The sequence below is a fragment of the Pezoporus occidentalis genome, unplaced genomic scaffold (genome assembly GCF_034315485.1).
Source record: "Pezoporus occidentalis ecotype Australia unplaced genomic scaffold, CSIRO_AGI_Poc_V1 ctg29, whole genome shotgun sequence".
Lineage (NCBI taxonomy): Eukaryota > Metazoa > Chordata > Aves > Psittaciformes > Psittacidae > Pezoporus > Pezoporus occidentalis.
Window position 1 is genome coordinate 1,950,479 of NW_026914829.1, and position 25,251 is coordinate 1,975,729.

The window sequence follows — 25,251 nt, forward strand, 5'->3', positions numbered from 1 at the left end:
AGGCTTAATAGACTAATGCAATGTCCTGGTTTTTAACTACCTGAGCAAAATGCTCCCAGATGCATAGAATTATCTTAGGGATAAATTTGGCTGCATGTTGTAATTTTCATTTCTCAATACTGAAAGCATTGGATGGTGTCTTACCCTAGTAAAGGCATGCTACATAGAATAGGTCATATTCTACTTCTGGCTTACTTGTTGTTCTTCACTATAAAGCAGCCATAAAGAGTACTTTAGAAAGCATTCATGAAGCAAATCACAATGTCATTGTATTTGGAAGTCAATCATTCCTGGTTAGAAGTAAAAGTGCCACAATGAACTATGCTTGGTTAAACTGGGTGGGGATAAAATAAATGATTTTATAGTGACTCAGGTGAAGTTCAGTGCTCATAAATAAGTGTCCTGCATAATGGGAAGAAAACACTTCAAAATTTGGATGCAGAGAGTACCAGTTTTGTGCTTTTTTTTTTTTTTGTGTTGTATTTGAAATTTGAATTTGAAATTGGAAGTCCTATACTCTCAGCAAATGGAATTTAGAATCCTGTCCTTCCTCAGTGCTATGTAACCTAGAAATTCCACTACCATGCCTTGATTTTGTTATTTCCATTAAATATTTGCTCATTATTACTTACATATCCATGGTTATTTGGTATCAGGAAGCCACAGTGCAGTTAATTTGGCAGTTAATTTGTACATCTAACACATTGGGAATCACTTTCTTAATTTCCTTCATCTGGATCATAAATAGGTGGGCTTCTGAAAAGCTTGTCAGTTTCTAAAGCCAGGAATTAACTATCACTGGTGTATGTGCTTTGTGCTGATATTTACAGTCCTGCTTGTTTCAGAAAGTACCTTTCTATTAGGAAGTCACAATATTTAGGACAAAACTTTCTGTTACTTTAAATGAGAAGTGACATACTGTGAAAAAGAATGTGCTCTTTCATGTAACATGGATTATAAGGGCTGAAAAAGACTGACTTGTAAAGAATGAAATCTCAGAACTGCATCTTTTGGTTTTGTGTGACTCATGATTAATCACTAAGATAGGCCTGTTTAGTGCCTAAAGTGAGCTCCAGCTATGTTACAGGAGCAGGGTTGTCATGGTCTGCAGGCACAGACCAACATATTTGAGGGACAAGAGGGACAGACTCTTGTGGACAGAAAGATACTTCTGAGGAAAGCATGGTTATCAACAACACAAGGATCAGGTTCTGACCTAAAGCATCCTGATAGACTGTCACAATAACTCGGAGCCATAATAATATTCAGCTAATTGCAGTGGAGGTCAGAGTTTAAAATAAGTAAAGGAATAAATTAGTTCTTAGTAGTTTCTATAGTTACTGTTTTGTACACCTCATCATCCCATTAATATGTCTCTATGGCTTAAGCTCAAAGCTGCCTCTGCAGAGAACTGCACCATGCGGGTACTAAGATACATGCCCATAAACTTGAGCTGAAGAGAGAATATATGATTTATTTTTTTTTCTTTAATTTGATCTTACTTTCCAGGGGAATTGGATCCCCACAAACTTCAGGATCTCCATCACAAATTAGTAAGAAACAGATCCTTTAAATCCTCACATTACTTTAGTGCTTTGAGTTAATTCCTGAAACACTGATATGTTGATTAATGGTGGTCAAAAGTTAATCTTTTAGGAAAAGGACTGGCTGTACCCAAATGCCCCAAAAAGTTTTTGCATTTAATCCAAGGTCTAGTTTTGGATGAAATCCTGCCTTGTCTGAGTTCAGTGAGGTTTTTCCACTGATTTAGTCAAATTGTGATTTTTTTGCCTTTATCATTTAATACCAAAGCATCTCTTAAGATTAAAAGGATAACATCAAACAACTCTTTCTTAGGATAATTGCAGCACTAGCAGTAATAATAAACATAGAGATGGAAAAGACTTGTGGAAGTAGACTGAAATGAAAACAATGACTCGAGTTAAAATTCTGAAATTATAACCCTTTTTATTTTCTTATGTCTGTTGGAGAGCTGTAGGCTTTGGAAAAAATCTATTTGCTTTGTCATGCTTATGAATTAAGCTGCTGTGTTACAATCCTTCAGAATCATTTTGTGCTTCATATTTCATTTATATAAAAATCTCATATGGAAAGTGAGCTGCTATCTTTCTAACAATTCCAGAGTATGCTTTTTAATCTTCTCTAAATTTTTTGAAACAGTCATTCTAATTTCACATCTATAGAACTGCTGAACTAATTCATGTCTCCCTCATTTAGTTTGATCAAGCAGCTGATGCTGAATTTGCCTGGATTGCAGAAACAGAAAAGAAACTGATGTCTCTGGGTGATATTAGGCTTGAGCAAGACCAGACCATGGCTCAGCTACAAGTTCAAAAGGTAAAAGAAATGCATTTCCAAATGTCACATTAATTATTGGCCGGCACACTCTCCATCTAGAAAATGTACTGGCATGATTTAATTTTCAGTCCATCATAATGCACTTCAAAAATAGTTTTTGCTCAATGTACTCTTTTTTTTTTTTCCCAATTTTTATTCTGTTCCAAGGCTTTTACCATGGAGATTTTGAGGCACAAAGATACTATAGATGAACTTGTTAAATCTGGGGATAAGATTATGAACACATGCACTGAAGAAGAAAAACAGGCCATGAAGGTAAAGTTTCTTAAATTGCAGCTACAGCAGTAGATATGCAGACAACATATAAATAGAAGGATTCCTATAGTGTATGTCTTGAAATACTAATGAAAAACCATTAATTACAGCCACTTCTAGTCTAAGGATTGTAGTACTGGAAGAAATGCTGTTGTGTATCGCTCTTGTTCCTTCAGGATGGTCAGAGATCAAGCACTGTGTACTTGCTTCATTGCCAGACACTAATGTGTAGCCACATTTATCATCTTCATCCATGGTAAATAGTATTTTAGCCAATGGACAATTGAGTGAATAGGTGTTAGTCATCTGGGGTAGCCTGTATGGAATCTGGTGGTTCATCTTCCTAAGTTCTCTTGGGTCAGTGACACTCTGTGTGTATTTCTGTGTTGGATTCAATGGCTATGCACCTCAGTGTGAATCTTTCATTTCTGGTGATTTCAGCGTGGACTTTACTTGCCAAAATTGTTCCATACTGTTGACTAACACAGTCCATGAAAGACATTTTTATGCCTTTATTTATTACACACACAGAGAAAGCCTAATGTTGGGGCTGCATATATATACAGACAGAATTTTCATGTTAGCATTTAAGAATGGGTTAGTTATGGGGTTGGGTTTGTTGTTTTTTTTTTTTGCTGAGTTATGGTAAGGCTGGATATATAGTGTAAATTTAGTCTTTCCAATCACTGCCCTCCTTGAACCACAGCACTAATCGTGCTCTGCTGGAGGATCTCTGAAGAAATCTGATTTGCTCTTGAGTGAATTTCAAATAGATGAGAAGTTCTGTCTATGAAAATGTTGTCATAAGAGACCACAGTATTATGTGAGACTCTATTAAATATTTGTATTTGTCAAAAATACTGTATATATGTGTGTTAGGCTATGTTTTGTCCTTTGGATAATATCTTTATACTTAATTTACATGCAAGACATAACAAATGAAAGGATAGCTTGTTCTGGCAAAAAAAGATTCTTCACGTATTCAATGGCTTGCTTATATGTCTAGTTTTTCCAAGGCTAAGTATTTATGTGCTTTGTCACATATAATATTTCACAAAGATGATAACATGGGCAGTCTTCCACCGGAAAAATGCATAGCTAGTTGATACTTTATTTTATTATCATATGCCCAAATGCAGTAGACTTACAATGTTTAGGCTTTATAATTTTATCATATTATTAATGATAATGTATCCTCATCACTTAAAGTATGCTAACCTGGAAAATAATGCTTTGTGGTTTGTGTTGCGAGTTTGTAAGCTACAAGCACAACATTGCACCCTATTTTCTTGCCAGATTTAAAAACAAAACAAACCCAAACAACAGTTTTTTTGTGTATTGTTCATGATGCCTTGATTCAGAAATGCTAAGCTTCTGCCAAGTGTCACTGAAGATAAGCCTCTTCAGTAAGGAAGTGGGGCTAAGATCTGCAGTCAAATAATTTGCAGCTTGACTGGAAGCCCTATGGATAAAGTGTTATTTGTAAATATCAATATTATTAAATATGTTCTAATTACTTTGAAAATACTCAGCCAAAGTATGATCTCCCACAGTACTGATTCTGTCCATCTTGAACACTGATGCTGATAGAAACATTATCAAAAGTAAAATGTGGTTCACTGTGGTTTGGCTCTATAATTATCAAAGACTGTTTAGAAATGAAGGTTAATAGACATGGAAAAACACACATTGCTATTTTTTGTTAATATTATTATTTTACAGAAAAAAATGGAAAGCCTCTTAAAGAAATATGATAGAGTCTGTCAAATGAACTCTGAGAGAAACCTCCAGCTGGAACGGGCTCAGTCCCTGGTTAACCAGTTCTGGGAGACTTATGAAGAGCTTTGGCCATGGTTAACTGAAACAGAAATGATCATCTCTCAGCTTCCTGCACCAGCCCTTGAATACGAAACTTTAAAGCAACAACAAGAAGAGCATAGGGTAAGCATTTTGCCAATTTTGAAAAACAAAGGGTCAAAAGCCAAGTAGTATTCTGCTTAGAGCTGTGGAGTACTCTGCTAAATGTTTATAACCCAGACAGTTATACTTCTGTTGAAAAATAAATCTTTAAATCAGTAATAGAAAATAAATGCATTTTCAATTGTGCATTTACCACTTCCCAAACTGTGCATGCAAACAAGATTCTCTGTGGAAGGCAGCAAACAATGTATAAGCATAAAAGAGGGTGAAAGGGGGAAAAATTGCCATTGAAGTGAGAACTGAGCACACACAAGTTGATAGTTAAGTAAACATGAAAGTACAAATTAATGTCAGTATTAGAACAATCCAGACCTATAAATAGAAAGAACAGATATGGGATGGTTTACCAAGAAACAAAAGAGGGTAAAACATGACTATCTAAAGAACTAGAGTACCTGCTGTCAGCCTGCTGAAAGTGAAATGTATGTTTGTCTACAGCCTGTGTACAAATATGCGGATCTTGCATACATGTAAAAACCTTGGCTTTTGTTTTGTTGGTAACATTGGAGCTAAATTTAGCTGAGCCAGGAAGATGCATAATTAAAGGGCCAAGAATTGATTGCTTGGGTTCCAGCCAATTCCGTAGTAATTTCTCATGTCAAGTATATATGTTATATAACAATTAAAAGAAATAAATGTTTACCGTAACATCACAAAATAGAGGCATCAGTTTTGTAGACTGGCCACCATATGGACTTTCTTACATGGAGGAATAATCAGCTGGGGTAAAAATTAGTATGTTTCATCTGTGGCTACTAGTATTACCTGGAATGAGGTGTATCTCACTGAGGTTAAAAACCTGCATAGCTGGCACATGCAAAGCCCATATGGCTATTGGAGGTACCTGTCTCTCCATACTAAGCACAGAATAACCAGGATTTTTTTATTTTAGCTGCCTCAGTTAAGTGACTGAGGTTAGATAGGATGAACCCTGTCTTCAATATCTTGTTTACTGTGAGACCACTTAATGAAGATGTGCCACTCTTATGTACTGGTAAATACTGGGTTCACTCATTTGTCTTCCTATTATTTCTGGAATGAACAACCATGTTCTATTAAGGCTGGCTATATAACATGTGCTTTACAAACTATCTTCATTAGTCACCGTAAACCAAATCATGCTTGCTTTACTTACAGGATTGTTCCTCATCTACTTTAATCATTCTGCTTGCATGAGAGGCCCTTCAGATAAGCTTCTATTTTTGCATTTTCCCTGGGCTATGCCATTAGCTGAGATTTGTTTAAGTAGAAGATTAATGTCAGGCAATTTTAACACATGATCTGATCTGAAATACTGGAATCGTTTACCCAATAGTAGATCATGGAGAAGACCAAACCATTTATTGTTCTAGTAAAAGAAAAGGAAAGCTAAAAAAAAAAGTTCTGAATGTGAATTGAAAACAGTTTTTTGTATTCACTTACATTTCTGTTCTGATGTGTTTACTGGTGACTGTCTTTGTTCCAAGTCATGGAATTCATAGATTTGATTCTGTGAGAGTAGCATGCAGTCACTTTGGTTTGAACTGAGTTGTGGTTATGTGTAACATAAGGTTTGGACCCAGAAATGTGCACTGTTGTGGCCTTGTGTAACTTTTTGCGCACAAAAATAGATCACACAAAATTATTTTCTAAAAGCTTTCAACCTGCTTTTAGCTTTCCCTTTTCCTCATGTCTGCTAGTCAACATAATTTTTCCTGTTGCAAGGCATACAAATAGATTCTCAGTAAGTAGCTAGAGTCAGGGGGGTTTGTATTTTCATTGCTGTTTGTCGTCAGGGGACTGTGGAGAATCATGGTCACTGTCATTTTAATCCTCTCAGCATCTCCTCTTCTGGGAAGGAGTGAGTAAGCAAAGCAGTATCAGGATTTCTTTTTAAGGGAAGGACCTTAGTTGAAGAGAAGAGGGTTTATTTACACTGAGACTGGTGTAGTCCCTTTTGTGAGTCTTCATTAATTTAAACAAACTCTTAGCTGGGAGGAGCAGAGCATGTGCCTTTCATATTCCTGCACAAGGGCTTCACAAGAGTTCACAGCACCAAGAAGGACAGTGCCTCACAAGACAGTGGTATTATTCTGAAAAGGGAGGGATGAGCAGAGAAAATAAATAAAAGTGGAGGGAAGGATGGGGCTACTCCTGAAAAAAAGAAAAAGCCCCTTTCCCTTTATCAGATCTATGGGTACAAGTAAACAAAAGCAAAATCCTTAGGCAAGTTGGAAGACACTTTGTGACCTGGCTACTTCCATAAGCTTCTGCACAGTCTTTTTCACAGTTTTGACTTACTTTGCGGGGGAATGATGAGAGGGAGTAGACAGCTGAGATGAGATTTAATTTCCCTACTAATTACTTGTTAAACTTAGGTTAAGTAATAGTTCTGCTGTGAAGACAGAGAGGTCCGGTGGGCAGAGGGGAGACTGCTGAACTAAGTTGAGAGGTCTCTACTGATCAGTCTTCCTTGTCCTTTTGTCATTTTCACTGATTTCTTTGACCCTTCTTTGTGCTAGTTTCCTCTTCTTAAATCAAGGATAATTTGAATTACTAATCTTGCAGTGCCAGTGCCTCTTTCTGTGATGTTCTACAATTAAAGGCTTTGCAGCAAGTGACAGATATCAACATGAAAAGTGGTGGTGTTACACCCATCTTTAATATTGTCACCATTTCTGTCATTATGTGTACTAAATATCATGGAGAATGTCTGTTGCCAGCTTCATATGCGTAGTTAACATCTTATATTTTACCTGTAATCGTATGTCCTATAAGAATGTTGTACAGACCTTTCCAGTGCATCTCTAATTGTGCCGTTTCATGCCTGGATAGCTCTGTGTTGGAATGGGAGCGATCACTGGCAAAACAGTCATTACCTTTATTTGATGTTATTTGTGCTTTACATTAGGATGAAGTGTATTTGTTTGGAATTTCTTGCCAGCTGGATGTGTTAGAAGTGTGGACAGCTGTAATGTGGTGGTGTAAGCATAAGAAACTGATAAGTTGTTTCGTTTGTTACAGCAACTGCGTGAGCTAATTGCTGAGCACAAGCCTCATATAGATAAGATGAACAAAACTGGCCCTCAGTTGCTGGAGCTGAGCCCAGGAGAAGGTTTTTCTATCCAAGAGAAGTATGTGGCAGCTGACACCCTTTACAGTAAAATTAAGGAAGATGTTAAAAAGCGAGCACTGGCACTGGATGAAGCCATCTCTCAGTGTACCCAGGTATCAGTTTAAGTTTAAAGTATAATTGGATTCATTCAGATGGAAAAACACACAGACATTGTCATCCTACATGTATACATCAAGACTAAACCACCATTTTATCTGGATTTTTCAACCTAATGGCCTGTGAATGTTCATATCACTGCCTATGGCACTGATTTGTCTATTTCTCGAGGGCTTAGGATGTTATATATTGGTCAGTATTGCAACTCTGCTGCAGCTGAAAAATTTTGAAGCAAGAAAACCCCACCACATTTGGTCTAGAAACATGGGATTTTGTCTTTACTTCCATTTTCTCTTGCTGGTCTGTTGCTAGCTGATGCTTTGTTTACATATGGATGTCACTGTTGATCAGTTAACTTAAGTGTGGTTATATCTGGAGCTTGGCAGCTTTGCTTATGATCTCTTACCAGTGGAACCAGTGGGTGGTTTAGCAGTAGTAATAGTGATTTTCTTCTTTGCACACGCACAAGAACTTAATGCAACACATGCATGAACTGTTATGTAAAAGTATTGTGAGTGAAGTTAGACCTCACAAAATGTCATCATAAGCATAAAATTCAGATCAAATCCACAAAAGCTGCATATCTTAGGTTCATCACCCTATGCAACGAACTTTGATAGCGTATTAAGTGTCACATTCTAAAGACTTTTAAATATTGAGTTAATTGTCATGAAACCCAAACTGAAATTCTTTTACTCAACCCCAAATTCAGAAAAGAACCCAGTATAACTGTGTACATGAGCCCACTCAAAACCCTGAATAGTTTGTTCTATACTGCTGGGTTTTATAGGAAATTCCAAATTTTTTCTATTCACTGGCAATTAAGTGCTATATTCTGCTTAGATCTAAAATAATAAAGACATAGACCTTAAAGTTCTCATCAAGTCTCATAGGTCATTGCACTTGATGTCATATTTGTAGCCCCTGCAGACTGAGTTTAAGAACCTGAGGCAAAAAATGACATCAGATAACATCCTGCTTTTGAACTGGTTACAGACATTATATAACACCTTCCTTATTCACACCTCGGAAAGATGCCTGATTATTTAGATTCAGTGTTTATCATAAATGCTCAGGCCTCCCCCTATTTGCAGCTGCACATCAGAAAATTGAAGGTATTTATTTAGTATTCAAGTCCCTGCTTTGTATGTGATAGACATTAATGTGTTATACTGGCTAAGTACAGAAAGCAAGAATAAAAATGCATTCTTTAGTAACAACTAGAGTATAATCAGATGTTGAGAAAATACTTAATGAGTTATGCAATACTTTGATGTTAATTTTATTTACCTAAATGTATATGCAGATGCCAAAGCAAAACATTGTAATGCCCAGAATGTAATTTTATATCATCTTTTTTTATTAAGATACATAGATATATATTTTCAGAGCTCTATACTGTGATGACTATGTCAGTGTTTGTCTAGACAGTCCTGGAAGAATAATTATTTAACTCTTCAGGTTTTAAATTATATTAAATTGCATTATATATCAAAGGCAGGACACAACATATGGAGCCAGAATGAGAGGCTGTAACAACTTGCATTTCTTCCTTTTAAGTTCTCAAACACCTTGTCTCATTCATTGAAGTGCGAGTACAGGGAGGCCTACTGAGTGTACTGACAACTTTAAAATGTAATTTATATGTCAGTTGTTATCACTTATGTAAGGTTTTGTTGCCACAATCAGTTTTTCAGAAGTCTTGAATGTGGGACATCTACTTATCTTTCATAGCACACTTTGCATTTTCCTGGCTTGTATGATATTCACACTTCTAACAAAAACAGTGAGTCTATAACATTAGTCACAGAGTCTGATTGAAGTGGGTTGTATGGTGGTAAAAGTAATTACACTTGTATTGCCTATATTCCTTTGAATAGAAAGGATGTGTAGCTATTTGTTCGCATAAGGTAATCTTGTGCTTTTTCTAGCACCTTTCCCAGGTGTAGCCAGGAGTGGGTTTTGTAGATCTTGGAGGATCATCAGATGCACCCACAGTTTATTAATCTCTTTAATTTGAAAGGGGCATGATGGTGAGATATTTTTAGGAATCTTGCTGAATCCAAACCATGTTGTAAAGACTAATGTTGGACCTGTACCAAAGACCATGTACCATGTTAACATAGCTGTCATTGAGCTTCTGGGCTCAGTCAAACATGGGTGAACATAAAATACACACTGGTGTGCCCTTTTAGGTGCAGAAATAATGTACCTTTACTGCACTAACAAGCACCACCTGGACAGTAACAAATGTCTTTTTGAATGACCTTACATATCAGATCTAATCGTGGTTATATGCCAGTATGTTGGTCCTGATATGAAAATGTATGTATTTGATATTAAAGTAAATATCTTTCTAAAAGAATGAAATCAGAAAGCTGTGGCTCTTCAAAATAGGATACAAACTACTGTATGAATTACACAGGACTAAATCCAAGTGGATTCTGACATATTTATAGTACCTTCAGATGGAGTGTCTCAGGACTTAATAGTAAAATTCTTAAATTGGAGAGGAAGTACCATTTGTAAGGTCATTTTTGTAATTTAAATATAAAAAGAGAGGAAGAACCATGAGGAGGGTATTTGTTGCAAGTTACACATATATATGTTGAATAGAGATGTTAAATATGATAATTTTGCTGTTCCTTTTTCCAAGAAAATTTCACATGCCATTTTTCATTTGTTGGATTTTTTTTTCTCTCTAATTTCTCTGCCACTTCTTTCTGTCCTTTGCCACTCTCCCAGTTTCATGACAAGATAGATCCAACTCTTGAGAGTCTGAAACGCATAGTTGAACGTCTGAGGCAGCCACCTTCGATATCAGCAGAGGTTGAGAAGATTAAAGAGCAAATCAGTGAAAATAAGAATGTGTCCGTGGATCTGGAAAAACTTCAGCCAGTGTATGAGACGCTTAAACAGAGAGGGGAGGAAATGATTGCTCGCTCAGAAGGAGCTGATAAGGATATATCTGCTAAAGGTAATAGACTGAGGAAAGTTTCATATAGTGGAAATGCAGCAAGCTGCATTATATAAAAAATCTTAATTTCTGATGACCACTGATCTGTGGATTGTGTTCTGCTGGAGAAGCTGCTAATTTATAAAAGCAAAGCATTTGTTTAAAATAATTCATCATGGATTTGACCTTTATTTTTAAAGGCCATTTTGATTGTTCCCACGTAACATTATAAGGAGCCACGTAAAGGAACAATTTTAGAGTCTAAATTTTCAAATGTACACATATGTTTCTGCTGTAGAACTGTAGAGAGATTTATGGCCCAGAATTGTTTGCCAAGGTAGTAATCTAGTTCCTTTGTTGTTTAGCTGTTCAAGATAAACTAGACCAAATGGTCCTCATTTGGGAAGACATCCAGACCCTGACTGAGGAAAGGGAAGCCAAATTGTTGGATGTAATGGAACTAGCTGAAAAGTTTTGGTGCGATCACATGGCTGTTGTAGCTACTATTAAAGATACTCAGGACTTTATTCGAGAACTGGAGGGACCTGGAGTTGACCCATCTGTAGTCAAGCAACAGCAAGAAGCTGCTGAGGTTAGTAGAAGGTATTTTGTTGACGTGAACTATTTATTTGCAGCATGCAGAGAAAAGACAGAATTACTGTGGAGAAAATTTATGTATACAGAATATACAGAATTACAGGAGAATATTTAATTTGGCTTAGGGACCAAGAAGGATAATTGTATAGAAATTTACTATAATGATATCTCAAGAGTTTATGGTAAATAACATGTATGAGTGCTTAATTGCAGTGAGCATGCAACATGTGCCTGTCATTATATTTACATACCTGCTTATAAACATGTATATAATAAGCATGTCACTAAGACTTTTGAAAGTTACACATGCTTTAGATTCCCTGAGTAATACGTAACATATAAATGAAAGGTGTGCAGATGTATTATGCTCTAAGCCTGTAATTATTTATAGTTAAAGATTTGAAAGTTAAATGATAACCTCTGGAAAAGAAAACACTCTGATTAAACTTCTTGTTTATTTTTTCCATCTCATGTTATAATTTAGACTGATGTCAGTTGGTTTCTCTCTCACACTGCAAAGGGATGCTTATATTTTCAGCATCCAATTGTAAGTCCAGGTGACCTTAAAGAAAACAAAGGTGTAATCCTGCTGTGTTCTATCTTGAAAGCAAACTGTACGTAGATTATTAAATTTAGTGTTGTATGTTCTTCGCTTTGTAGGCTGTTAAAGAAGAAATCGACGGACTGCAGGAAGAGCTAGAAACAGTTGTGAACCTTGGCTCTGAACTTAGAGCTGCTTGTGGAGAGCCTGACAAACCTATTGTCAACAAGAGTATAGATGAGGTATGGGAAATACTGGTGCTTAAATCTGTTATGTTAGGTGCTTCTTCAGCTGAAATTGATATATCCCACCTGCCCCCAACAAAGTCTGAAAATAAAAATTTTGTGGCAAAAGTGAGACACCCCTGAAGCCTTTGATGCAAAGTAAGATTTGCCTTTTGGGTACATGAATCTTGACTCAGATTAGAATGTACAGACAATTTTATTTTATTGATTTATGAGTTAAAATTTTTGTAAAAGAAAGATTTTATTTTTTTTAAATCCTCACTGACTTAAAGTAGATGGCTATTTCTTTGCATAAGTAATGCTAGAATAAATTTCAGCTGATCTGGTTTATGCCAAGCGAGACATCTTTACTGAGACAATCCTGTTTGGGATGATTACAAAATACTTGAATTTCTCTAAGACTCAACATTGTACATTTATTTGAAGTTACCTTTATTATAACGATGTAACTCCAAATTATTTAATAATACTATTTCCCATGTTAACTATAATCCCTATATTTATAAAAATATTCAGTAAGCAGTATTGGAAGTTTACAGAAGTTACTGAAGTTAATCCAGAACCTCTAGTGTATTCTGAGGGAAACTATGCAGTGATGGGGAGAACAAGTGTGTTAATATGGAATGAATATGGACTAGTCATGTTTAGTTTATTTATGTTATCAATCAGTGAATAATTAGTGAATGCACATTATACAGCAGTAAAATTCTTTTGTTCGTTGGAGTATATTGTGCTTACTTGCAGCTGAATTCTGCTTGGGATGCCTTAAACAAAACATGGAAAGAAAGGGTGGATAAGCTTGCTGAAGCTATGCAGGCAGCTGTTCAGTACCAAGATGGACTGCAGGTAAGATGATGTTGTGTACCTAACCCATTCCTGAGTCAACAGGATAACATGGTTGTAATAAAAAATGCCATGTGATTTGGTAAGTGACAAGTGATACATCACTCTGATTATAGTGACCGTTTTCTTCATAAGCAAATTTTTCTCAGGGTTGGTGTGTTTTTTTTTTTGTTTTGGGTTGGTTTTTTTTTTTGCATTAAAGAATAAATCCATTGCATTGTTTTCTTCATGTAGTTCATACATTGCACTGTATTTAAATTCAAGATTAATGTCCTCTTGTTTATTGATAAGAGCAGAGGTTTTTTGAGAATACACATTCATGGTAATCCTGCTCATATTTTCTTGTGATAGTACTTCATATGGTAGGTGAGTTGAAGTTGTGGCACATTTACATGATCTGAAAGAAACAGAATAGTCCGTAGACTCCCTTGCTGCTATTTTATTTCTGTGGAGGACAGTCAGAGGACTTCAGTTTTATTCCACCTTTTAAATAAATCAAATATTTAAGTTTTAATATTTTAAGCAAAAAATATTATTAACATAATGTTGCTGGACCATTATACTAATTCTTCTATTATACCAATTCTCAGTATAATTTATCCTGTCATGATCCTTTAAAAGATTATTTGCTTTTTAAATCTGTAGGTGAGTTTTCCAGCAATTTTTTAAGATACCTTGTACATTGTACATCCTACAATTGACAAAGTTTCAAAAAAACCCCAAACAAAAAACACCACCACCAAGAAAAAAAAAAGCAAAGGGATGGGACTTGATGACCTTCAAAGTTCCGCTCCAACCCAAACTATTCTAAAATTATGTGATCTTTTCCCTCTGTGTGCTGGGTGGGGTTTTTTTTGCATGTTCTTTGTACATTTTGGCTGAGTGGCAAGCCTCTTATCTTTTGTCACTGAGTGGCTAGAAGATTGAAATGTTTGAAAAGTTTCCAAACATGGTCAGATTTTGCAAAACCTGTTTTTTGCTTGGTGGAATGATTGGCTTTCTTGCTTCATTAAATCTTCAAAATCAGTTTCACATGACACTGAGGGCAGTTGCTTTTCTGTTCAGTGCAGCTCAAGCAGCAGAATACTCCTTAATAGTAAGACAGCGTGCCTACTTTACAGTGCACCCTCACTATGTATTTTTCTCCAAGTTCTTCTATGTTCAGACTGCATGGAGGTTGACTTGTAGGGTTACATTAGGAGCACTGACATTGGTTTAAGTGCTTTGTAGTTCCTGTGGCTGTACATCATTCATTCTACAAAGTTTGTGAAAGAACTGTATTTGAGTGCCTTCTTATGCTTATTTCAGTAGACATGAAGAGTATCATGGGCAGATTGTTAGCTGCAGCTGCCTCCTCCTGTTGAGCATGTTTAGGGTAGTTCTGCTTTTTTCGGGGAGCTGTGAAGCAGTAGGCAGCTCTGGCAAGCTGTCCTAAGCTTTCCTCTGTAATGAATTACAGATAACAAGCAGGAGGAAAAGGGGCTAGCAGAGGTGTTTCTTCACTTATGCAATTACCCAGGTTGATAAGCTGTTCTTATTCTGCGAGTATTCTTGAGGTGGTTTTGCATTATATCAGGAGCAAAAGAAGTATCTACAAAGCCTCAGAACTGCGGAGGCTTCGTGTGTTTTTTAAAGTTATAACTGCATTATCCTATGGAGATTCAGTCAAGCCCTTTTATCCTATGGAGATTCACCACGGACCTTTACTATATAGTATGTAATGAATGGGGGTTGTGTTCCATGTTGCTTGCACATCATCACAAAACCACAGAATGGTTTGGGTTGGAAGGGATCTTCATGATCACACAATTCCAACACCTCTGCCATGCGCAGGGACACCTTACACTAGATCAGGTTGCTCGAAGCACTGTCTTTCAAAAGAAGTTTGTAATCGTCATTTGAAGTGTGTTACCACTCAGCTACTGTCTTCTGTTTTCTCCTCAAAGGAATACACAATAGCGTTTGTCTTGTATTTACCTTTCAGGCTATTCGTAAAAATTGCTGGGTTTACTCAAGAAGTAGATTGCCACACAGCATGAATAGTACTGGCAGAATATTTCTGCTAATAGAAACTCAGTCTTGCAGCATGTACGTTCTTGTAACCACTACATGAAATACTTTTGTTAATATTTGATCCATTGTATTATGAAGAAACCTAGGTTTTCTGAAGAGAGCTGTTTTCTTTCAAAGAGTACAGAAGTATTTTTCTCTGGAGTAAAAAAAACCCTGATATTTTACTTAATAAAACTTTTAAACATGGCTATTTCTCTGCTCACACTTGAATTTCATACTGTGATTTTCAGGCAATATTTGACTGGGTAGACATTGCTGGCAGCAAGTTAGCATCCATGTCCCCAGTTGGAACAGATCTAGAGACAGTGAAGCAACAAACTGAGGAGCTTAAGGTATGAACGAGTAACTTATTTCACATATATTTTTATCTGTCTGCATTTTCCTGTGTTATTCAGTATTCTTCTGTATTTTTCAAGAGTCCAAAGTAATTTTCAATATCTAGTGAAAAGAATCTGTATGAAAATTTCAAATAACATGTATTTGCAAACTATTCCTTTACAAATGTGTTTAATTTTAAAATCTCTTCCAAATTTTGTTGAGACCACTTTTTACTTTATGAATATGTTCTGATAGCCCAGAAATACTAGTAACAGCATTCATTCTCTTTTAAAGGCTCTAAGGTTATTGTGTGCAGGGTTGTTTTGCCATGACCTTTATGTTTTCTGATTTCTGCCATGAACAGCTTTCTTGAGGCTCTGAGAGTAAGTCTCCAAAGCTTCATTTCTGCCATTATAGGCTTCTGTCTAAATGCTTACAGAGATCACAACATTCCCAATACATGAGTAAGGCAAAAATAGAAGTTTCAGTCTATATTAGAAACCTGTCTGTATGGATCTGTGACCGAGTGTGCTCCTGACATTGGTAGGCTATTATGCTGTATATAAAAAAAAAAAAAAATAAAAGGGTAGATAATGATCAGGAATGTCCTTGGTTTTGTTGCTCACTGGTACTTCTTTTTTTTTTGGCTATGGGCAGGTTGTTTAATCTGTCTGTATTATGATGTAACTTCAAGTGAACCACAATCTCACATAGTTCAGAAGAGCACACATTTGCTAGTTGTATTCAGACTGCTGCCCAAATTGCACATACAAGAGGGTGTCCTACTAAAGAAAAATTGCTTTCAGCTCTTCTGAAAAATAATTCTGTTTAAAGTATATTATCACAAGCACAAGAGCTAGAACTTACTGAAGATATGTTCTGTTTAAAGACCAGGGAGATCACTAGAGAATACTTTCCTGTTGGGAAAAAATGTCATGCTCAGGTCATAGTTAGCAGTAAGTGCTAGAATAGTAAGACATTGTTGCATATTTTCCGTTATCTGGGACTGTCTGGTTTACCAGACGCATTCTGACCCTGGAAAACAACCCCCCAGATTTATGAAAGTTGGCAGTGATGCATAAATAGTGCAAATATTGCTGTACTATGCTGTATTTAAAAAGATCATTACTTGTGATATATCTATTTGTATTCTTTTTCTATTGCCATAGCAATTTAAGACAGAAGCTTATCAGCAGCAGATTGAAATGGAAAGGCTGAACCATCAGGCAGAACTATTGCTGAAGAAGGTAACAGAGGAGAGTGACAAGCACACTGTTCAAGACCCTCTCTCAGAGCTTAAACTATTGTGGGACAGCCTAGAAGAAAAAATTATAAGCAGACAGGTAAATAAACTTGAACATGGGCGCTTTATTCGTGACTTAGATTTTTGAGAAAAGCTTTTTATTATAGATGATGTTTTTATCAATTTACACAATTATTACTTTTTGCTTGGAAATTACAGAACTATATGTAATAGAATTTGAATTTTGCAATTTATTGAGTTGGTTTTATGGTTTTTAAACCCTTAGCAGTAATTTTGTTACTTCCTCTGTCAGCAATGCCATGTCAAATCATTATTATTCTATTTTGGTTATTTGGTGACATCTTAAGTAGCAGTTGAAAACATGCTTATATGTGTAGAAGTAATATTAGCAGCTGAACTGAGCACTTTGGAAAAAAAATAACAAACCAACAACTTAGTATTAAACTGTTTCAGTGCTCTTTCCTTAAATTACAGAAACGAAAGAGAGATTTAAAGATGCAGTGCTTTGAAGTGTATGATTTTTAATAAACAGAATCATTTCACAACAAAGAAAAGGTTTTTAAAAGATTATGCACCAGATTGCATTTATATTGGAATTATGTTTTCAGCAATGAAAAACTACTGTCATATCTCTGACAAGAGAACCTTCAAACTTAACTTGGCTCTGGTTACATGGGTTCTATGAACGTCAGGAATTTAAGCCTGGAATGTAAGCTTTACAGGGGAATTGCTAACTCAGCTCTAACTGTAAAGCAGTTGCTTGGTTTGGGTAACTGTTTCTCCCAGGTTTTATGCTATCATATGCATGTACTCTGCTCTGGATTACAGTGACTAATGGTAATATAAGCCAATTCAATAGCATTGTGAAACCATTTTATTGTTAATTTTATTTTTACTGTAGCACAAGCTGGAAGGTGCCTTGTTAGCCTTGGGGCAGTTCCAGCATGCCCTGGATGAGTTACTGACATGGCTGACACATACAGAAGACTTGCTGAATGAACAGAAACCTGTGGGTGGAGACCCCAAGGCCATTGAAATTGAACTTGCCAAACATCATGTATGTAATTATAATGAATATTAACTGAAATGTTCTTTTGATATTTATCTTAATGGTGAGTCTTGTAGTAAAATTTAACACTTGATAAACAATTCTCTAATAGAGATTTTCAAGATGCAGATTATAGCTAAAGCGCAGGCTTGGAATAACTGAAATCTTTCCTCTTACTCCTCCGTATTCTTTCATTCCTTGCATATGCCATGCAAGTGACATAGGTTTTAGCCAAAGAAAGAGCAGCTCACCCTAGTCTCTGCATTAATTAATTCATCTTCATCTGACCCAGAGAACTCAAAAGTTATTGAAGCTACTACTCTCGCTGAATCAATAAACAACTTAATCAAGTTCTGTTAAAGCCAGGTCTCACAAAATGCACGTGACTGTTTCACATCCTTTTTTCTTTGTTCTTTCTAAGAAAATAGAGATCTGTTGTTCTCAATTTTGGAAAATTGTATCTCAATTGAATCCAACTTAACATGACGAACAGTACTTCCAAAGTCCTGGCAAACTTTATTGTGACTTTGGAGCCCACAGAAGAATGCTTCTATTGTGCCTTTATTTTGAAGAATATCTCCCGAGAGCAAGAGAATTTCACTACCTCTATGTGACTCTGTGCTGTTCATGACAATGTATTCTTTCTAGGACTGAAGGTTTCAATGTCATCTCATTAATACTCTCCTTTCTTTTAAATCTGCCATGTGATATTTGGCCTGTATATGATGTGAAGAGTATTCAGAATCCATTGTGGATTTAGAGAGAATGATTAAAATTGATAATACACAGATAATTAAGGTATTTTCATTGTGCATTTTAATGGCAGCTTCTGAAGCCCTTTGTGTGATCAGCTGGAATTTGAGCCCAGTGTGATACCTACGTGCTCTATATGACTAATGTTAGAAACAGGACCCTAAAAAAAAAAAAAAGTTACAGGCCTAGATTCTGCTCTATGAACCTTTTATATTCTTATTCAATGGAAGTGTCTTACTACTGAAGAAGCATCCAAGTGTCATTTATGTCTGTGCTGAAGGAGTTCAGCAAACACGTGAACTAATCTGCTTCCTTTTCATAAAACAGAGTTTATAGGTTAAAAAGTTCACACAGAAGTGCATCCTGCTATGGTAGGCTGTAAAAACATCCATTTCTTGAATAACTTGGGAAAGAATAGACCTTGTTCTTAGTGCACCTCAGCAGGAAGGAAGGGGTAAAATGAATCTGTTTCTCTGAATATCCCTTTTTTTTTTACCTGTTCAGAAAATAACAAGTATCTTCCAGTGCCTTACGTAGAAGAATTAAAGCAAATATGATGTGAATTTTGTATACATAGGCTATTTGTGACTTCATGTTTCATCAATTTCTCTGTATAGTTTATTCTAAAGTTCCTTTGTGTTTAGCTTTGTATTTTATTCTCTATGCCAGCATTTTGTGGGAGGTAAGTTTGAACCTGTCCCATGGAAGACAACAGTCATAAACTTGAGTTTCTTGGATGGAGTTTACCATTCTCTTCCCAAACATTTTGCATATTCTCTTTTTTTTTTTTTTGTCACAGTATGGCATGGTAGGCACATAGTATTCTTGTCCCTCTTTCTCTAATTTTCTCTTTTCAAACAAGTAGTTGGCACTGCTATATGTAACTTTTTTACACCTTACCCTCAAAACCAAAGAAAAATCCTATTCAATAAAAGTATATAGCAAATTAAGGAAAGTGAAGAAATAATTCTTCACTAGCAGTACTAAAAACTTTTCATTATTTCAGAAATATATATTATTAGAATATATTCTTTTATAATATATAGTTTTTGCCAAGATCTAAAAATAAAATGTAGTATTGCAGAAAGGTCTGTTGCGGCTTTTGATTGAAGAGACCTTAGTTATTAGCTTTAATTTCCTAATAACCTGTGCTGATGTTAAACTGTTGTCTTGTCACTGGATAAAGACTAGCTCAGTCACTGTGGTTGCTTTCATTCAATAATTTATCAACATGGCCAGTCTTACATGCTCTGTTACAATCGTAGGTACTACAAAATGATGTTTTAGCTCATCAGTCTACAGTGGAAGCAGTTAAGAAAGCAGGAAATGACTTGATAGAATCAAGTGCTGTTGAAGAAGCAAGTAATTTACGGAGAAAGCTGGAACTTCTGAATCAGCGCTGGCAAAACTTGTTGGAAAAAACAGAACAAAGGAAACAGCAGCTGGACAGTGCCTTGATCCAGGTGAAAAGGAAATGATCAAATAAAGAGATAAGTCAGGAAAAGTGTCTTTTTACATGAAATACAGAGATAAATGTATTAGAAGTTGGCCTAAATCAAAACCATAATGCAGACCCTCCTGAATTTGGAGAAAGTTTCAATGCAGCTGTATCTTCCCCACAGCTTATATTGCTGAATCAAGATTTCAGCTTTTGGCCTACATATTTTTAAAGGGTGAAATTCCTGTATAGGTATGTTATTCAGGGAAAAGATTGATCTCAGAGTTGTTCATTTCGCCTGCTTTCAAGATTTCCATGGGGTTTGTTTTTGTTTTTATCTATTAGATTGGATTGAGTTAGTTTAAATTTTGGGTTGTCTTTTTCTTTAGGTTTTGGTTTATTTTGTTTCTTTTTGTTTGGTGGGTTTTGTTTTTTTTTTTGTTTTCTTTGGTTTATTTAATTTCCTTTGATTATTGCAAATATCTGGTTAAATCTGTTGCCAGTATACTTCTGCACCTGAGCTGGTATTAGAATGGAGAACATTTAAGTAAGGTCTAAAATGATAAGTAAGGTCTAAAATGGTGTGGTGTAATTTAGGCCCAAGGTTTCCATGGTGAAGTTGAAGATATGCAGCAATGGCTGACAGACACAGAACGTCAGCTGTTGGCATCAAAACCTGTTGGAGGTTTACCAGAAACAGCAAGAGAGCAGCTTAATACCCATATGGTAAGTATCAGTATTAGAATGTTTTGCAAATTGCATTTCAGGACTAACTATCTTTCAAGAGTGTTTATGATAAATACAGAGCATGTTCTATATATCACAATGTCTGTACAATAACCTAAAAATTTTAATAGCCTTCAAAACAACACTGTTATTTTCAGTGTAGGAAAAGTAGCTGCTTGGGAGATGCCCAAAGCTGAGCCATTAATAGTGTGGAGACAGAAAAAAAAGAATTTTTCCATCTTTATTCTTAGAAAGAAAAACAGAAATGTTTATAAATTTTTCAGTAATTCTTATTCTTTTCCTTCTGTCCTCATAACTACATTTATACTTTTCTAAGGTATGAAGATGAATCTAAAAGTGGTTCACATTCATTGGGCTTTGAATTAAGAGACTCGATCCTTTATTCTCAGTCTAACCAAAGCTGACATTAAAGTCATCATTAGCAAAATGTAATAAGGACTCATATAAACACTCGGCTTTAGAAATGGCAAGTTGATCAAGATGCCTGTGTTATTCCCTTCCTGCCCTTCCTTTCTCTTTAAGAAACATTCTATGGAGTTCTCTGCCATACAGAACCATAGGGCTTAAAAAAAGACACTTAAACTTGATATCTTACCTCAGAGGAAGGTGTTTTATAGTGTTCCATTCATGTAAGATCATGCTGTGCTGTTAGGCCAGGATGTAAACTCAAACCAAGTGATCTAAACTCCTGACCTCCTGGCTCAGATATAACAAGTGATATTTACTGAACTGTCCTTGAACTCGAATACGCCTGACACCATTTCCATTAGAATGCTGCATTGTCAAAGCTTTAAAAATCAGATTTATTTTGGAACGATGCTGAAAATCCTTGCCCACTAATGTAGGGCACTCGTTTTCTCTTCTGTTTTGTTTTTTTTTTTTCCTCCAAAATTTACCAATAACTATTTTTGAGAAGGAAATTAATTTAAAGTTTTAAAATCAGTTATGATAGGAAATGACACCACAGAAATAACCTTGAACTTTTGAACCCCTCCAGTCCTTCTCATTTTGTCTTTTTTATCCTGGACTAAAAGTCAGATTAAGGCAAAAAAAATTGCCTGGAAAATGTCAGGGTTTTCTTTGGTACATTCTTCTAATACATAGATTTTCTATACTTATTCTTACAGATAGATTAGTTAAGGAATCTTTAAACTGAATGTAGTGTTATAGTTGGAACAAATATAAAATGTGTGCCAGTAATATGTACTTCATGTGTACAATCATTTCCTAACTGTACATGTACATTTCAAAGATTGTTACTATTATATAACTGCAGGCATGAAATTCCTATCCTTTAATATATATAACCCTTAAAAAATACGGCTTGATTTCAGTATTTCAGTTACTTAAAGCCCAGTGCATCTGTGCAAATTCTCTCTCCCCCTCTCCCTTTCCCTCTCTGTTTTTTGTTTTGTGGCAACTGAAATGTTGAAGCCACTTGTCATCTTGAGTGCTACTTACCATGAGTTCCACATTTAAACTTGCTCCTAAGTGATATAAACCATGTTAATTTGTGACATGAAACTGAAGAAGAAAGTTTTGCACTGTAATTTGAAATATGTTTATTTTGAGTGAGATTTGATTCTCACTGGAAATAATGTTATGAGCCATCTTCTTGAGTTATAAAGTCTGTTTCTTCAGATAAGAATAAAAGAGCACTCAACCATAATCAGTTCACAAATGGAGTTGGGATTGAGCAGCATTTCTAGCTAAGGCAACTCCAGGAAAACAAAAGATATGAGGAGACATTACAGGACACCAGCAGGAAAGGGGCTTAAAAAGAGAGTACTTTGGCTCTTAGTGCTGATGTTCTAAGCTCTTATAACAATTTTTTTTAGTTCCTCCTTTAAAAAGAACTTTGTTTCTGCCCTGTTAAGAGTGTGACTGTACTGCAGATATAATCACTGTGATGAGCCCCTGTCTTAGGCTGAGTCCAGACACAGTGTTTGGGGCCAGTCCTGCCGCACACTCCTTGCTATGTCTGACCTGTGCTGTGCTCCTTATGTTTACTTTTGAGGGGTTCTTGTGCTGCAGTAAAATAAGATGCTCTGGGGAGTTATGGAAACCAGAAATTCTGTAGGGAGTTTGGGAGGAAGCAGGCTAGATGACACCACTGTTCATAGTCCTCAGAAAGAAAGCAAAAGGCTGTTAAAATCTCAGCTCATAGCTGAACCTGCTTCCTGCTTTGTTTTGCCCTTCTCTGTGATCAGGTACAACCCTATGTACAGCTCTCTCTTAACCTAAAGAAAATGTTGGGTTTGGGCTCTTGTCCTGGGAATCAGAGGAAAAAGCTTTTTCCTCCTATTTGCAAGCCACTTACTGCTCATCCTCTGGAAGGTGTTCCTCATTTTGGAGTCTGCAGCAGCTTCATTACCACATTTAGTATGGTCTGTTACAAATATTGAACATAGCCTTCTGAATCATAGGAATGCAGTACACCTCATTTTTTACATGGTTAAAAAAGAGTCATTAGTAGAATAGTTAGCAAGTAAAACAGTTGTTACCATTATTCTTTGTATGTGTAAAATGTCTTCAGTGCCCCTCCCTGGTGAATGAAGGTAGGAAACAAAAGAGACAATGTACAATAAAGCAGCCCCCCCAGGTTGTCCCACCCACTTTTGAAGGTGTATTGAATAGGTCTGGGCTTTCAGTGCACTATATAATGGAGATGCTTTTTGTGTTTCAGATGGACTTTAAACCAACCAAGTTGTAGTAAATCTTGTGCAATAAGCGCATAGTACTTTCTTTGCCAAGCTTTGGATCTCAGAGAAAACATCTGACAGAAAATACAAGTTCTCATTTCCTGAAGAAACGAGCCCTTTCTTTGCTCATTTGGCTTTTTATGAATTACATATATTTCCTTTATTAGTCTTAATAATATGCCCGAAATGTTGAGGGAGGAATAAATGTTATACTAGCATTTGTAAAGAGTATTGAGTTTCTACCTGACTTACCTTTTGGTGCTTGCTTTATTTAGGAACTTTGTGCTGCCTTTGAAGCCAAAGAAGAGACATATAAGTGTCTAATGCAGAAAGGCCAGCAGATGCTCGCAAGATGCCCAGAGTCTGCTGAAACAAACGTTGAGCAGGACATAAATAACTTAAAAGAAAAATGGGAATCAGTACAAACAAAGCTCAGTGAAAGAAAAGTATGTGTTTTTACAAAAAAAATTGAAGTGTAAATCATGTATGTAAGAATGTTATGTTCAGTGTGTTATGCATACATACTTGCTTGATCTTTAAGCTTAAATTCAGTTGTAGAGACTGTTATGCAAAATGCAGTGGTATATTTAGAGAGTGCTGGGGAAAAATGGGACTGAGGAAGATGATTATCTATAATTTGAGGGGAGGATGTTTGAGAATGGCACAAGTCTGTTCCATATGTTCTGTAGAAATATGTTAAACGGTACTGATAATGCTCAGGGCTTTTCTGGTTTTTATTACAGTAATCGTAGACAGGAGAAAGTGAATAAAATTATTTGATCATTCAGATTTCTCTCCTTCTCAGTACAGAATTGCCGCATTAATTTACCTAGCTTTTATCCATTTGTTTTTTCTTAAATTCCCCAAATGCTTGGCCTTTTGCCATGTACTTCGAGTGACTGCCTTCTGTTCTAACATAGATCAATGGTATGATTTCACCGATATGCAACACACGTTTTTTTATTATTCATTTCATTTTGCTTTCATTCCTTCACGAACTATAGTCCATTTGTTCTACCTCAATCAAACAATGAAGAATATCAATAATTACAAACAGGGTTACTCTCTGTACAGTCCTGATTTTAATACAGTCTTATTTTAATGTAAGAATGCCGGTGTCTCTTAAGGTAACTGTATAATGTAAGAACATCAAACTAATTAACACCCAATATGAGCACCTTCTTGCAGGAAGCTGTAAGGTTATAGCGCTCAGCTATGCCAGCAGTGCAGTTGTTTGAAAATCACTGACTGCTGTCTCATGATCAATAGAAATTCTGTATTCAAAATTCAGGCAACCTAAATGGCAGTTGGACTTCATTAGAAAGAAGTGGTGTAGGCAAACTTGTTCTTTGTTCTACTGGTTTTGGTTTGAAATTGGTAAATCTGTATGTCCTGTTAAGATTAAGTAGTAGAAGATGTAATATTCTAATGTGGAAAATTTTATCTTGATACTAGGTGCTGTATTTTCTGTTCATCTATCATGCATAATTTTGCTGTTATTCTTTTATCTCTCTCCTTTAATATGCTCAAATGTAGGCTGTTAGTTTAGAACTCGGAAACTTTGAGTTGGAAAAATGTTTTAAAATGCTAAACTAAAATGGTTTACTCCAAAATGCGGAACTAAAATGGTTTACTTTGCTGAAGCTCTGCACAATATCAACTGCTATTAAAGTATGATCTATCTTTACAGACCAAACTGGAAGAAGCCCTCAGTTTAGCAATGGAGTTCCACAACTCACTTCAAGATTTCATCAATTGGCTTACTCAGGCTGAGCAAACTCTAACTGCAGCTTCTCGGCCAAGTCTTATCTTGGACACTGTCCTGTTTCAAATTGATGAGCACAAGGTATGTAAAGAAACAGATTTGTAATATTTTTCTCCCACTTTGTGTAGATACTTCA

The 25,251-nt window shown here is 35.9% G+C and overlaps 1 protein-coding gene across 7 annotated transcripts in view; it reads left to right on the plus strand.

Annotated features, from left to right (window-relative positions):
* Positions 1–25,251, plus strand: part of DST (dystonin) — a 298,075-nt gene that overhangs the window by 239,034 nt on the left and 33,790 nt on the right. For all 7 annotated transcript variants that reach the window (XM_062626135.1, XM_062626136.1, XM_062626137.1 and 4 more), the window contains 15 exons: positions 2,239–2,358; positions 2,527–2,634; positions 4,357–4,575; positions 7,618–7,821; positions 10,571–10,802; positions 11,147–11,373; positions 12,039–12,161; positions 12,909–13,010; positions 15,311–15,412; positions 16,568–16,741; positions 17,564–17,719; positions 19,729–19,926; positions 20,499–20,627; positions 23,626–23,796; positions 25,041–25,196. In XM_062626135.1, the coding sequence (XP_062482119.1) occupies positions 2,239–2,358; positions 2,527–2,634; positions 4,357–4,575; positions 7,618–7,821; positions 10,571–10,802; positions 11,147–11,373; positions 12,039–12,161; positions 12,909–13,010; positions 15,311–15,412; positions 16,568–16,741; positions 17,564–17,719; positions 19,729–19,926; positions 20,499–20,627; positions 23,626–23,796; positions 25,041–25,196 (2,421 nt within the window). The remainder of the gene's footprint in view (positions 1–2,238; positions 2,359–2,526; positions 2,635–4,356; positions 4,576–7,617; positions 7,822–10,570; positions 10,803–11,146; positions 11,374–12,038; positions 12,162–12,908; positions 13,011–15,310; positions 15,413–16,567; positions 16,742–17,563; positions 17,720–19,728; positions 19,927–20,498; positions 20,628–23,625; positions 23,797–25,040; positions 25,197–25,251) is intronic.